This window comes from Arvicanthis niloticus, chromosome 2 (genome assembly GCF_011762505.2).
Source record: "Arvicanthis niloticus isolate mArvNil1 chromosome 2, mArvNil1.pat.X, whole genome shotgun sequence".
Taxonomy (NCBI): domain Eukaryota; kingdom Metazoa; phylum Chordata; class Mammalia; order Rodentia; family Muridae; genus Arvicanthis; species Arvicanthis niloticus.
This window is the reverse complement of record NC_047659.1, coordinates 47,427,590-47,442,932: the sequence shown is the minus strand read 5'-3', so window position 1 is coordinate 47,442,932 and position 15,343 is coordinate 47,427,590. Positions and strand designations below refer to the sequence as shown.

The 15,343-nt window shown below is 42.0% G+C and overlaps 1 protein-coding gene across 4 annotated transcripts in view; it reads right to left on the bottom strand.

Moving 5' to 3' along the window:
• Nucleotides 1-710: 710 nt before the first annotated feature.
• Pdk1 (pyruvate dehydrogenase kinase 1) overlaps nt 711-15,343 on the bottom strand; it is a 29,122-nt gene continuing 14,489 nt past the window's right edge. For 3 of the 4 annotated variants that reach the window (XM_034494926.2, XM_076928901.1, XM_076928902.1), the window contains exons 8-11: nt 15,029-15,127; nt 8,843-8,953; nt 6,998-7,111; nt 711-4,593 (exon numbers count right to left, since the gene is read on the bottom strand). In XM_034494926.2, the coding sequence (XP_034350817.1) occupies nt 4,453-4,593; nt 6,998-7,111; nt 8,843-8,953; nt 15,029-15,127 (465 nt within the window). In that variant the 3' untranslated portion in view covers nt 711-4,452. The remainder of the gene's footprint in view (nt 4,594-6,997; nt 7,112-8,842; nt 8,954-15,028; nt 15,128-15,343) is intronic. The other variant, XM_076928900.1, reaches the window with a different exon arrangement.

Below are 15,343 nucleotides of genomic sequence, written 5' to 3'. Positions count from 1 at the left end.
GCCTCCATTTTTAAAATAACAAGTAATGTCATACTGTACTGCTGTTGCACACAGCAGGATAGCTGCTAAGTGCTTTCCATTCTTCTACACACTGTGATGTATGAGACACTGGAGCATCCATAACAGGACACGTAGCACAAACCCACTGAGAATGCTGCAGCTTTCTATGTCTGAGTCAAACATAAACTGCACTGCTCATGTGCTGCTTTTAAAAGACCTTTTCAACATTTTAAAACTTTCTGATAAGCAAGTGGCAATATCTCAGTCACAGCTATAAATCTCATCCATTGTTCTTTACGACAACTGCAGGGACTTCCAGAATCTCAGAAAATAACTACTGAGTTTCTCTCACTAGGAAAATTTTGCTCAAAAATCTGTAACTTAAAAGACAGTTGTCACTATTCACTGGTATGTGACAGGGTCTAAAACATCCCAAATGGACCCCAAACTCATTATGTAGCCAAGGATGGCCTTGAACTTCTGATCTGCCTGCTTCCACCTCCTCTGTAACCCAAAGATTAGAGGCACATGGACCTGGATTAGCAGCATACACCACCATGCTCGGTTTATGCAGTACTCAAGTTTAAAGCACTTTTTATCCCTAGCCGAGTAAAAGCTTTAGGAAGCCAACAAAATAAGACACTCTTGTGTTCTCCTTCTAAAACCTATGATTAAAGTATGCTGAAGAAATATCAAGTCTACAGGCAAAGAAAAGTGGACAGCACAATGTTTAATTCTTTGCAAACACAAAGGTAGAACGACACAGTAATTTAAGAATGCCAGGATTGTGTAAAATTGGAATGCATTCAGTTTTCCTTCAGAAAGCATTAATTCTATATATTTTTTTGAGTGTCTTGGGTTTGACTATGAGAAAATTAATAGTTCTGAGACCACAAGTTAATCAGATATAATGAGAAGTTCCTTCAATAAAAACAACCATACCTAATCCTGGCCACCCATCCTTTCAAGCTTTGTTATTTCGTCATAAAACTGATGACATAAACTCACAGAAGTTTGCCGGCTGGGGTCCCTCCCCAGTTAGCCACTCAGTGTTGCACAGAACCACACAACTCTTTCCCCTCTGGAAAGATTGATTGATTTAAAAGAAGACAGCATAGCACACGGGGTCCATACATGCAGCCTTGGCTTACCTGAAACTCCCTACACTGACCAGGCTGGCTCAAGTTCAGAGATCCACTTACAGGTGTGTGCCACCATGCTGGCTGGACCTTCCTGACTATAATAGGTATGGTGGCTTCATGTTCTCAATGAGGAATAGGACATACTATTGTCGCTACTAAAGTTTAGAGATTCCACCAGTATTAAGTAGAAGGCAGTGCTGGATAAATTCCTTCTCTACTGTCATTTCTACTGAGGAAAATTACTTGATTTACTTATATAGCTTTTCAAAACTAGCCACCAGTTCTCCAGTGCATGTCAACCATTGGCAGTATCTCAGAAAAGGAAAACCTAGGGTAACTCAAACCACACACACTCTACCTGCTTTCACATCAGACAGTATACACTGGACGCCTGCCTCAAACACCACCATGAGATAGTTAAGAGTACAAGGCACAGCTGAAGTGTTATTAGTGTGGTGTGTATAGGGGATGCTCACATGCACAGTGAACACGTGGAGATCCAAAGACAGCTTATGGGGTAGCTGGTCCTCGCTCTCCTTCCACCGTATGTGCTGAGAAAAGACCTCCAACCTAACCCAGGCTTGATGACCGTTGCTTTGACCTGCTGAGCCAGTGTGCTGGCAACTAGTTATAATTTCTTGAACCTTTACAGATATTGAGCCTTGATGATGAAACAGACTGCTGTCTAAAAGACATGAGTATTATTTCCAAAATCCTTAAGTGACTCAAATTAATTTTTAAACAATGCTGACGCTGTTTACTGTCACCTCGAAAATGTTTTACACTACAGTAATTCTGATTCTACATCTTCATGTAGAAACTTCACAGTGGAAGACACTGGCCATTATTAAGTGTAAAGGCATCAAAACCAGCCAGCATGTGAGATTACAGTGTGGAATAGTCTTACAATCCTCTCCTACACTACACCAGCACACTCATTAACTGCCCAGGTTATAAAACTCACTTGCCGTCCATTCCCCAACCGTCAAATCTATTTTCATACCTATACCACGTAAAACCAACACTAGCAGACAAAATGGCTCACCTTAAGAATCTAAAAACTTAGCTGGGCAGTGGTGGCGCACGCCTTTAATCCCAGCACTTGGGAGGCAGAGGCAGGTGGACTTCTGAGTTCGAGGCCAGCCTGGTCTACAGAGTGAGTTCCAGGACAGCCAGGGCTACTCAGAGAAACCCTGTCTCAAAAAACCAAAAACCAAAAAAAAAAAAAAAAAAAAGAAAGAAAGAAAAGAAAAAAAGAAAAAGAAAAAAGAATCTAAAAACTTCTATGTATCTTTAAAAGCAACTCTGAAAAGCGCCCCCTAGAGCTTTGTCACATTCAGTTTCCATCCATTACCATAACAAAGCAAAAAGGTGCTACACCTTAAAAAGAGATTAAAGTAAAATAATTCTACTTGTTGTCTGAAAACATTTCTTAGCTCTTAAGCAGAGAGGGAGACAATGTTTTAATTCCTTGGAGAGGGCAAAGTATTTCACAAGTAAAAATAGTACGTTTATTGACAGTTGTACAAAAGATTCCAAAATATTTCATCATTGCAGTAAAATGTGAATTAAAGCTAATAAGTGTAACACTGAATAAATGTCACTCATGAATATAGTGTATTATTTCTTACAAAGTCCTCAATTAGGAACAGCAGGTATAAGGTGTGTATTTTCCAACATTTGGTAGTATTAGCTAAAAATCCCTGGGCCAAGGGGACCTGAGTTTCAGGCCCCTCGCCTCTCACACGGACTGACCACCCTGGAGCTTGCTCAATCTACATGTTTCTATCATTGGCACCAAAATTCTATTTTGTGCCATGTTGCATGATTTGGCTTTTATGGGACACAGAGTGATAATTGAATAAATCCTGTCAAGAGTGACATGTTTTTAACTCACTACATTTTTAAACCAAACCCCAAATTCCTCCAGATAAGTGGCAAAGCAGGTTTTCCAAGTATTTCTCCATCACTTAACAGAGAGGTGAGAATATCCCAGATACTGGATGGTGATCAGCAGAGATAGCTCTGGCTGCGGTTCCAATTCTGTGACTTTGGGTCACAGAAAGCCCAGGTGTCCACAGCGCCATAGCTCTGTGTTTTGACACAAATAACATCAATACTTCAAAGCATTTACTGCAGACTTAAAATCACCACATAGCTGCAAAGGAATTCAGTAATCAACATAAGTTGACTTTTGATTTTAAAAAATCTGGATATTTTAGAAAAGTATATGTCCTTAGTCACCAGTTAAAACCAAGGTGACTGAGCCTTTGTTCGCCTGACCTCTTGCTGTCACTCTGGTCTCCCTGCTGATAACACTTTAGATTGCAGCAGGCCTGAGTTCAGATTATGTCCCCCTAACATGTTGCAACCTGACCTGAAAATGGGGCACCCAAGCTGTTTCTTGGGCAAGAGCAGTAGTCACTATTCACTACCAAATGTAGTTCCAGCCAGGCCAGCCATGAGCCTCACCTCGGCCCTGGCCTTCAGCCTCTGGATGCCTGTGTCAGACCCAGAGAAACTCACTTTCAAACTCACTTTCGTCAAAATCTCCATCAGATCTCAAGTCAGTCGGTTCAGCCTGGGCCACTTAGTGCTTCACTCCCAGTTTATTCTCTGCTGCCGCTTGGCTTGTTTTGGGAATAGCATTTCTCTTATAAGCCAGATGTGGTGGCACACCCTTCTTATTCCAATGCTCAGGACACCATCGGCACTGTAAACTCAAGGCCAGCTGGGGCTACACAGTGAGACGTTGTTCTTAGAGAAAATCCCTTGCGTTGACTGTAAACGCACTACTCATGCTCTGGACTTAGCTCCATGGAGAACCAGTCATTACAATCCACTGCAATAAAATGATGCCATGATTAATTCATGTCAGCACTCTGACCATTTGTGTGGGTTTTAATGGACCACTGGGTTCTGCTTCGTGGGAGATAAGACCATCTGATTAGGTGTCACCACTCACAGATGACAGAACTCCAAAAGGCTGCTAACCAGCTACTCCACATTTTTTAAGATGCTTCTAACAGACATAAATGAAACCTTGAAATACTCAGCTTCCTACAGAAACCAGGGACTTTGCACTCCATATCACACCAAGGGAAGTTGACCAAAATTATGTGTGTTCAAAAACACGCCCAATTAACCAAACGTATCAGAATAAAGATGGTAAAATTGATCCTTCAGGAGCTTTGGCAAACACTAATTGTGAAAAATCACACATGATATATTTGGTACAACAAGGTTCCAAATACATCTCTTCCAAATTTAGCAAAAGCCACATCTGGATCTGCCAGCGTCCCTCGTGCATTTAAGAGCTTCGGAATGTGGTCATGTCTTTCGGCTCTCTGCTGGGCACACACCAGTCATCAGCCTCGTGGTTGGTTTTGTAATGCTTCCAGGCAGCTTTATTATACACAGGGAGTCTTTCGATGGATTCTGTTGACAGAGCCTGGTGTTGGAAAAAAGTCAGATACATTTAAGAATTCATTATCTGAGATAATATACAGTGACAAACAATGACTACAAAGTAAACAGGGTTCTACTGGCATCTTATCAAGTAATTACTAACCACACACCATCTTCAGGGTGGATATATTAGGAACATGCTATTTATTACAGTTGGGGGCACCGATGACACAGTGATTGAGTTTGATGCTTCAGTTATCTACTAGCCAGCCTAGAAATGTCTACCCAAGCAGAATACACATCTTTTGCAAAGTGCAAGCCCAGCCAAGAGTCAGCTACTTTAAAAAGATGGCTAAGTGTAAGAGCATAAAATCAGCATATCTACCTTAATATTCATACAAAGGGGTTTTTTTTGTTTTTTTGTTTTGTTTGTTTGTTTTTTGGTTTTTCAACACAGGGTTTCTCTGTGTAGTCCTGGCTGTCCTGGAACTCACTCTGTAGACCAGGCTGGCCTCGAACTCAGAAATCCGCCTGCCTCTACCTCCCAAGTGCTGGGATTAAAGACATGTGCCACCACTGCCCGGCTTCATACAAAGATTTAATGAGAAGAAAGCCAATCTTTTTCACTATATAGTAATATATTATAAAAACAATACGCAGGAATGGAGACGGCTTGGTAGTTAAGAGCACTTGTTGCAGAGGACCAGGGTTCAGTTCCTGGCACTCACATGGTGCTCGCACCTGTAACTACAGGACAGAAAACCTGCTGCCCTATTCCAACTTCCTCACACAGCAGACAGATATATAGTATAGAGACTTAGATGTACACAAAACACTTGTACATATAAAATAAACTTCTAAAAAACTTAAAAACTGAATACACCAATATTCGCAGCAGTAAACAGAAAGCTCGGTCTAGGCATCTTGGCTTTTACATGAACAGTGCTTGGTCCTTTTGTTTGGACCCTGTGTGTTTCACTCCCCAGCACCCAGGCTGGAGACTGACTGGACATGGGGTCTTTCTTGTACATGAAAGTGCACATGTATACTGTGTTTTCTCCTCCTGCATCAAAGTCAGTTTTGGTCCCAGTTTCCCACACACAACCACTCAATCCTGACTCTACAGCTTCCTGTAAATAATGGGACCCAGTGATAAACTATGATTTCTGTTACTGTCTTCACAGTAGGAATTGTCAGAATCTTGACAACAGGCAACTGATATTCCCCAAGATGATGCTGACAGTATGGAACTAGAGATTCCGTCCTGGTGATACTGAATAAGGTCTGTCATGTGACTGGGTGTGATGACTCTATTATAACGCTTGTGTCTGGTTTATCCCAAATAGAAAAACTTTCCACCTCCATGATCTGAGCAGTCTATAAACATAAACCAACATGTTATATTTAGTGTTAAAAATACCATGCTGATATGGTCATATTTAAGTTCCTCACAATGACATGTGAGGGGAAGTAACATGGCTACAAAGAATTTAATCTTTTCAGGCCAACTTTTTTCACAAAATTTTAGAGCATAGCCTATAAAATAGGTGCCATCTAGTGGCCAGAACAAGAAACTGGAGGCACCAAAATACGTAACCAATACTTAAAAAAAAAAAAAAATGTCACTATCATTACATTGATTTGTTTGAGTATGTGTGGCTCAGCAGGTGAAGATTCAGCCTAATGATCTCAATGCAATCTCCAAGACCCATGTGATCAGAGGAACAAACTCCAGCAAGTTCTCCTCTCCACACATCTGATGCCCCCACAAACAAACAAACAGTGTTTAAAAGAACTACTTCAGGAGGCTGGGGAGAAGACCCATGTTTAATCTCCAAGCCCACATGGGGAAAGGCGAGAACTAATTCTGGAAAGTTGTCCTCTGACCCCATGCACATGTGTGCCCATGAACATGTACACACTAAAGAAACAACAAACTTTTTTTAAAAGAGCAGCTCAATGACTGGTCATGTCTCACATTAAATAGCTTTGATTTACTTCTGTTTTACAGTGCTGCAGAGTGAACCCAGGGTCGGCCTTATACATTCAGGAGTCTCTACTTCTTTCCCCCTGCCCTCCACAATCAAGGTAGGTGCATTCCCATGTAAGTATCTCCACACTGACTAAACAGCATGAGGCTTAGTAAAATCCCATTACACTTGTTCACTGTACCTTTTCTTATCATTAAAAGAAGTTGGGTTAACGGGCTGACGAGACAGCTTAGTGGCCCAAAGCACTGACTGCTCCTATAGAGAACCCACCGTTCAGTTCCCAGCACTGACACGGCACCTCACAACTGTCTAACTCCAGTTGTAGGGATTCTATGCCCACTTCTGGCCTCTGAGGGCTCTTGGATACATATGGTACACATAAACTCACACACATACATGTACAAATAAAAAAATAAAAATTTAAATACAGTTAAATCAAGAAGCCTTGGTCATTACCTTAATATAGATAACGGCATCAGTCCCGTAGCCCTCCAAGGAATACAGCTTTAGGTCTCCCTGGAAGTACTGTGCATAGAGGCGTGATATGGGCAAGCCGTAACCAAACCCAGCCTGTTCGATGACAAAACAGTTCCGTTCAGAGATCCGCACACTGAAACACTTTTCCGACTAAGATAAACGCCTGAGTACCGCAAAGCCATCAGCCAGTGCTGCTGACAGGGCTTGTAAAACCCAATCATGCGGAAGGATTAAGCCGGAGTTTAGCTGGGCCCATTAGCTCAACAACTGTGGACCTAAAAAGCCTTTTATTCTGTCTATAAAATGATTTGTGGAAGTCTGAAGAAGGCATATTGCTTTTCTTTGCTGTCCTGCTCCAGGGCTCCCCAATACAGCTTTCAGCAATTTCATATAAAGCACACTGTTTCATTTAGGAGCAAGACTAGAAAAAGTCTCATTGCAGCTCCACTAACAACAGATAGGAATCTCAGAACTTCACACCATGGATTTCCAGCCTTTGTTCTAAACCTGGAAATAATCTGTGATAGTCTACTTTTTTATTCTCACGGACAGATCACTTCCCTGCTCCAAAATCTTCAAAGCATACCAGTACTCCCCCCGCCATGGAGATAAAAAGCCAAACTTCTAGAAAGAGCTTCCAAGACAAGATCAGGCCTCTGCCTCCTGCTGTCCTGTCTAATGGAGCCAATCTCCTTCTCTGACTTCCTTCAACACAGGACTTCTGGGTCTCTGTTCAACCTGTTTCCACTATCTGGTCCTTTACCTGAATAAATTCTACAGACACTTGGGGAAAGATAAAAATGGTCTCCATCGCCAAGTCATGCTTTTGGTGGTATTCCTCAATGCTTATGTGAACAGAAGCGTCACTAATAACATGAATAGGCTCTGGCTTTTCCCCCACTCATCACTTTTTATATTATTTGTGTGCTTATGAGTACAGGTATGTACGTATAATGTTCTATGCGTGGAGGGGAGAACCACTTCCAGGAATCGGTTCTCTCCTGCCACATGGGATCTGGTGATCAAATGAGTCCGTCAGCATTGGAAGGCAAGCATTTTCCCACAGAGCCAGCACACTAGTATCTGCTTTATAGTCCAGTGTTTCCAGGTGGCCCTCCAAGTCAACTAACCAAGTTCCAACTTTCTCCCTGCACTCATACACTTACAAACAAAAATAATAATAATATTAAAACTTTTAAAAATGTAAAAAACTGGGCATTGTGGCATATGTCTTTAATCCCAGGGCACTAGAGTCAATGGCAGGTGAACTGAAGGACAAAAATAAAAAGAGAGCAGACTTTCAGTTGTGTCTACCAATGAGGTCTTTCTAAATACAAATACTTGGGGAGAAACATCATGTTAAGTCAGTGATGACCAATGACTAGTATAATCCTTATACAGTCTTCATATTGAAATAGACTGTTACAGGCGGATTTCTGAGTTAGAGGCCAGCCTGGTCTACAAAGTGAGTTCCAGGACAGGCCCGGACTATACAGAGAAACCCTGTCTCGAAAAACAAACAAACAAACAAACAAACAAACAAACAAACAAACAAAAAAGAAATAGACTGTTACATATGGTTTAACACAGAAAAGGCTGCTATGACATCTCTACCAGAAAAAAACTCAAACTACAATCTGTCTTGTGCCTGTTTCAATTAAAAAATATCCCAGGGCTCTTTAAATTCAGACAGAAGTATTTGTCTCTAAAGGTTTGAAGCATTTTCCTTCCTTGTCAGCTCCTGTGAAATGGGCTTAACTGGTTTGGGGGAAGTCACTTTCTGATGGTGGATGACGGACACCACAGCTTTTCTCCGCCACATACCAGGGGCACCGCACGGGACGTTTCCACTCGAGGCCGGGGTGCTGTTGAGTACATGTAGTTGAAGAGTCTGTCGATCTTCCTCAGAGGAACACCGCCTCCCCGGTCACTCATCTACGAGGAGACAGGATCACACTGTGACCAGGTCCCACACATTACAGTATCGTGACTTAACTACTTTGGGGAGAAGGCTGCTTTTAAAAACCCAAGCTGCAAAATTTAATAATGCCCTCAATGGTGTAGCTAACGCGAAGTTAATCCTTCCTGGTGGGCAATGCTATAAACAGAATAAACTAAATAAAAGAACAAGGATACTCTACACTTCAGTGCCACCTCCTAAGTCTATCCTAAAAAAACTAAAATAGGCAAAGTACATATGAGACTATCCACCATGATTTTAAGAACAATCAGAGAGTAACATACATGGGGTCTGCATAAAGTGCATTCAAAAACAGAATACTGTGTAGCCATTTAAATGTGATGTAGAATGCTCTTGTGTATTAGTAAGACAGTGGTCTGCAAAAATAGGCAATAAAGAACAAGTTAGAAACGCTCACAGTTTTATAAAACAGAAGTGTGAAATGGGCTAGAAAGATGGCTTTGCAGTTAAGAGCACTGGCTGCTCTTCCAGAGGCCTGGGTTTGGTTCCTAGCTCCTACACAGTGGCTCACAACCATCAGTAACTCCAGTTCCAGGGGATCCAACACCTACTTCTGGCCTCCATGGACACTGTACACATGTGTAACCCACATACAGATAAACTAAAATAAAACTCTTTTTTAAGGAATTCAGTGTGGTGCTACATACCTACAATCTTAGCATACAGGAGGCCGAGGCAGGAGGATTGCTATAATTAGAGACTAGCTTGTGCTATAATGTAATATTCTGTCTCAATAAAACAAAACTAAGGTCCATGAGACGCCCCTATGGTAAAGATAACTGTCACTGAGCCTACGGACTTGATCAATCCTAAAGTGCACATAAAGGAATAAGCATCACCCTGCTCCACCTCTGACCACCACACCTGTGCTCGGCACATGCAGACACAACAAATAAACCCAACTTTGCAACACAGACTCCCAGATAACCTTTTAGTGAGTTAAAGGACACATATGTTTGCTATTCTGTCATTTTTGAAGCCAAGCAACCACATGGTAGATTGAATTAGTAATTAAATTAGCCATTATGTCTACTGCTTTGCTTTATAATTAATATAGACTACTTTCCTAGCCTATATTCTAATTTACTGTAGATATCCCTTCTGTCACAAGACCGAAGTCAAATGTTCTTAATAAAAATGCTTTTAGCATATACATACAGTAAATAATATATACAAAAGTTATCACGTAAATGGCTTAGAGTTGAGTTTTCATATATTATTTAAGATGATAATGTATATGCCCTAGAAACACACTAAGAATTATACAGCTACTTTTGTTTCCTATGCGGTATGATGGACTGGGCCAAGCCCCTCCCACACTCTAGAAGCTACACTCCGAGTGCTATTGTGATTTTCGAAGGTAAAAAGTTTGCCTTGAGATATCATTTGAAGCTCTGCCTCCCATATAGCTAGAACTAAGTAATTACAGAATCAACGTATGTAAGGACTTTACAAAGAACCTGAGTTTAGAATTATGCTTAAAACTGCTCTTGGCTGTGAATTCAAAGGCCTGCAAAATGACTTATTTTAGTGCAATGACTAAAAAGCTCTGGGACGAGTAGTTTCAGGGGCTAACTCAATGTCTGGCTGTTCTTCCCTGGTAAGAAGCGTGGGTGCACAGGGAACCCTAAGTGAGAGGGATGTCACAACAGACTAGGATAAAGGAGGGAGGGATGCTAATGAGATGGCTTAGAGGTTACGAGCACCTGCTGTTCTTACAGAGGACCCAGGTTCAGCCACCCACATGGTGGCTCACAACCACTCATACTCAAATTTCAGAGAATCTGATACCCTCTTCTTACATCCATGGGCACAAGGCATATATGGAATATACAGACACATATGCAGACACAACATTCACATACATAAAATAAACCTAAAACTAGAGTAGTACCACCAACAATCCCAGAGCTTGAGACAAGACGGAGGCAGAGGCAGGATGACTGTAGGCCAGCTAGCTTGGCTCACACAGTAGCAAAAGCAGAGAGACCCTGTCTCAAACAAGGTATAAGGTGAAGACTGACATCCCAAGTTGTCCTCAGACCTCCAAATGAGCATACGTGTACACACACACACACACACACACACACACTCACACACTCACACACTCACACACTCACACACGGCATGCATACACCACTAAAAGGAAGTTTTGAATAAATATTTCCTCATTTTCTTTACTTAACCTTCTGGCAACAGACTAACTTCCTAGCCTTAAGACTACGTGGAATGTACAGAAGAGGTAATTCCTGGCAGTCTGAAGAAAACATGGAGCTGATCAGGAAGGACTGTAGGTTGTGAGAGATGGCATGTCACTAGAGGTTGACAGGCAATCTAAACCAGGGGTCATGGCTAGACCTGATGAATAACCTCTGCTTTGCAGTCAACATGGTAACAGATGTGGTGGATTATATAAAATACTCAGGGCAGTTTCTAAGACTGTTTAAGAGATTGCCAAAAGCTCCGAGTCCTTCAGGGATGGGCAAAGAGAGGCGATAGAAGGTGTGTATTGGTGTGTACACTCAGGCAAGAAGAGTAAGAGTCTAGAAGCAACTACACTGAGAGAGATTGAAAATGAAACAAGAAGCTGTCGGGGACAAATGTGAACCCGAGCCTGTGCCAAGGAGAGATCATGGAAGAGTTAAGGGCTGCCTTGAGGAAGGCCGGGAAGCAGAGCGCCGGCTCACCTTCAGCACACAAACCACCGTCCAAAGCATCTGGCCAAGAGCTGCTGCCATCATCCACAGCCCCTGCCTGAGCCCCGTCTTCCTGTTCCCAACACTGAGTCCCTGAGTCAATTCATGTGAATCCAGACCCAGAGGAAAGGAATCCTTCCGGATTGTTTTGTTGTAATTTTTTAAATGAAGCTGGAGAGATGGCTTCACAGTTCAGAGCACTGGCTGCTCTTGTGGAAGACCTGGGTTTGGTTCCCGGCACCCACATGGTGGGTCATAACTATCCACAATTCAGGTTCCAGGGGATCCAGCACCCTCTTCTGAGCTCTCTGGGCATCAGGCACACACATGGACCATAAATATACGTGCAAACAAAACACTCATGAGCACAAAATAAAACACACAACCTGAAAATGATTTTAGTTTGCACACAACCCCTACTGCAAATGAGTCCAACTGCTCTGTATTTATTTGTGCTTCACTCATTTGAATAAAAAGCCAATTAAAAAAAAAAAAAAAAACAAAAAAAAAAACAGAAATCCAAAGGAGACAGTATAGGGAGAAGAGGAAAATAGGAAGTAAACAAATTACAATTTCAAATAAATAAATAAATAAATAAATAAATAAATAAATAATTGCTACCTTCAAAGTGACAAAAGAGAAAGCCAGAACAGAATAGTATAAGGAATAATTTTTAAAAATTCTTTAAAAATCTAAAAAACACTAGAAATAAAAATTCAATAGGCCGGGCGGTGGTGGCGCACGCCTTTAATCCCAGCACTTGGGAGGCAGAGGCAGGCAGATTTCTGAGTTCAAGGCCAGCCTGGTCTACAGAGTGAGTTCCAGGACAGCCAGGACTACACAGAGAAACCCTGTCTCGAAAAAAACAAAAACAAAAACAAAAACAAAAACAAAAACAAAAACAAAAACAAAAAAATCAATAGAAGAGCTGAGAATCTGTAGTCAAAGAAGGGGCTAGTGAGATGGCTCAATGGATAGAGGTGGTTGCTGCCCAAGCTTGCTGACCTGACTTCGACCCCTACAACCCATACTGCTAGCAGGAGAAACTGATTCCAAAGGAAACTGGGATGATGGGTTAATACTGACTATCAACCTAATAGGATCTACACTCGCCTAGAAGATGGTCTCTGGGCTTGTCTGTGGGGGCTATCTAGATACATTACTTCTAATTATGCAATGGGGGCGGGGTGTCTAAATTAGGTTACTTCTGGCAATGCTGATGAGGGATTACCTTAATTAGGATAGTTGAGGTGGGAAGGCCCATGCTAAAAGTAGCTGGTAACAACCCCTGGTCTTGCGCTAGCCTGCAAAAAAGGTGGCTACCCGAACCCCAATATCACAGCTATTTCCTGACTATGGACCCAAGGCAGCCAGCGTCTGGAGCTCCTTCCCCAGCATGATGCTCTGGCACACCCTTTAACTATGAGCCAAGACAAATCCCTTCTCGTTCAAGCTGCTTTTCCCATAGAAAACAGGAGAAGCAACAAAAGAAGAAAATAAGACGAGTAAATCCAAAGGTCCACACTGACTAACATCACAGTGAGTTCTAGAACACCATGCAAAAGATCTAAGAACTTCAGTTAAAAAACAAGCAAAACAAAAACAGACAGCTAAAACCAATCATACAAAGGAAGAGGAAAAGAAGAACACCTACAGAAAACCTTCTGAAGAAAACCTGAACCTCAGGTTGTTCTCAGGACAACTTAACTGCCATCTGCCAAAATAGCAAAGAAAGGGCTCCCCACACTCACTCTTCCAATATAGCAAAAAAAAAAAAAAAAAAAAAAGGGCAAAAACATAGTCAGAACCCCTGAAAATGAACAGACTGAGAGGCACTTGTTCAAGAAAGTACAGAACAGTCAGCTCTGTGTGGTTCTGGCTCACTGTTGTCTTAAGTCTTATTCCCAGCCCCTGCCAATGACAGGTAGCAGTAGGCACTGCCAGCCGCTCAGAAGGCTTGCACTGGCTGAGTTTGAGTTCCACAGCACCCTGCCACTATTAAGTCTGAAACAATCAGAAGAAATGGAATACTTTTAAAAAAATATTTTTTAATTTTTGTTTTTTTGTTTTTGTTGTTGTTGTTTTTCAAGACAGGGTTTCTCTGTGTGGCCCTGGCTGCCCTGGAACCCACTCTGTAGACCAGGCTGGCCTCGAACTCAGAAATCTGACTGCCTCTGCCTCCCAAGTGCTGGGATTAAAGGCGTGCAACACCACTGCCCGGCTTTTTTTAAATTTTTATTTTACATTTACTGGTGGGTTTTTTGGCCTGTCTGTGTGAGGGTGTCAAGATCCCCTGGAACTGGAGTTATACAGACAGTTGTAAGCTGCCATGTGGGCGCTGAGAATTGAACCCTGGTCCTCTAGAAGAACAGTGTGGTAGTTTGAATATGCCTGGCCCATGAGAATTGGCACTATTAGGAGGGATGGCCCTGTTAGAGTAGGTGTGACCCTGCTGGAGGAGGTGTGTCACTATGTAGGCTGGCTTTGAAGTCCTATGCTCACGCTCCATCTAGTGTGGAGACCCTCCTGCTGGGTGCCTTTGGATCAAGATGTAGAACTCTTTGCTCCCCTAGCAACAAGTAAGTCAACCTGCATGCTGCCATGCTTCCCACCATGATGATAACGGACTAAACCTCTGAAACTGTAAGCCAGCACCAATTAAACAACTGCCTTTATAAGAGCTGCCTTGATCATAGTGTCTCTTCACAGTAATAAACCCCAAACCAAGACAAGCAGCCAGTGCTCTTAACCTCTGAGCCATCTCTCCAGAGCCATGGTTTACTTTGAGAGCTCCAAGCACATAGACAAACTAAAATAAGTAACAGACTAACCAAAGAGGTAAAGCAGGACAGTGAGGAAAGATAGCCACAGGGCTTTGGAAAGCTCAACCGTGGGAATATGGAAGGCTGTGCTTTGAGGGCAATGCTCCCACCCATGAAAGGGCCCAGAAGGCGCTAAGCTCTCAACCCTACCTGACTGAGATCAGGCTACACCCTGCCCTAAGAGGGTCTGCTGAAGACACAACAGAGCAGATGAACAAGGGGCTGAAACCAAAGTAAGATTAATGTTCTCCATCATACTGAACATGCCCAAATACTTGTTTTCACTGATCAAAGTTTGTCTCCAGTTGCTCCTTCAACCGGAATCATCTGGATTAAGGATCAGAATAGAAACAGACTCAAAAGCTAACTCTATAATTTGCAAGATAAACAAGGCAAAGTGCTTATTATCTAGTTGACTGAAATTTTTTCCCTTGAGAATAAATTACACATTATAGAAATTAGACATATTATTTTTACATGCCTACACATCCATTTCTTTTACAGAAATTACCTTCACAGTCAAATCCTCCTCACCCAGTGTGACGTGAACCTGAATCGGGGGATAAACACCTTTGTCTGCATGGTGCTCCATGGTCGCTCTCATTGCATTCTGAAACATATTAGGATTATATTAAAGTATAGTTTTTTAAAGCAACTACTTACAATTTTGAAATATATATATAATGTGAATTTTAAGTTTCCTTTCTCATTAGTTTGAAACTAAAAGTATTTATACATAAAATGTTTTGACTAGTTTCTAAAAGGTATGAGGCACACGAGGCCTGCACTGGCTAAGCATGGGCTAGTAACACTGGGACCTGTGACA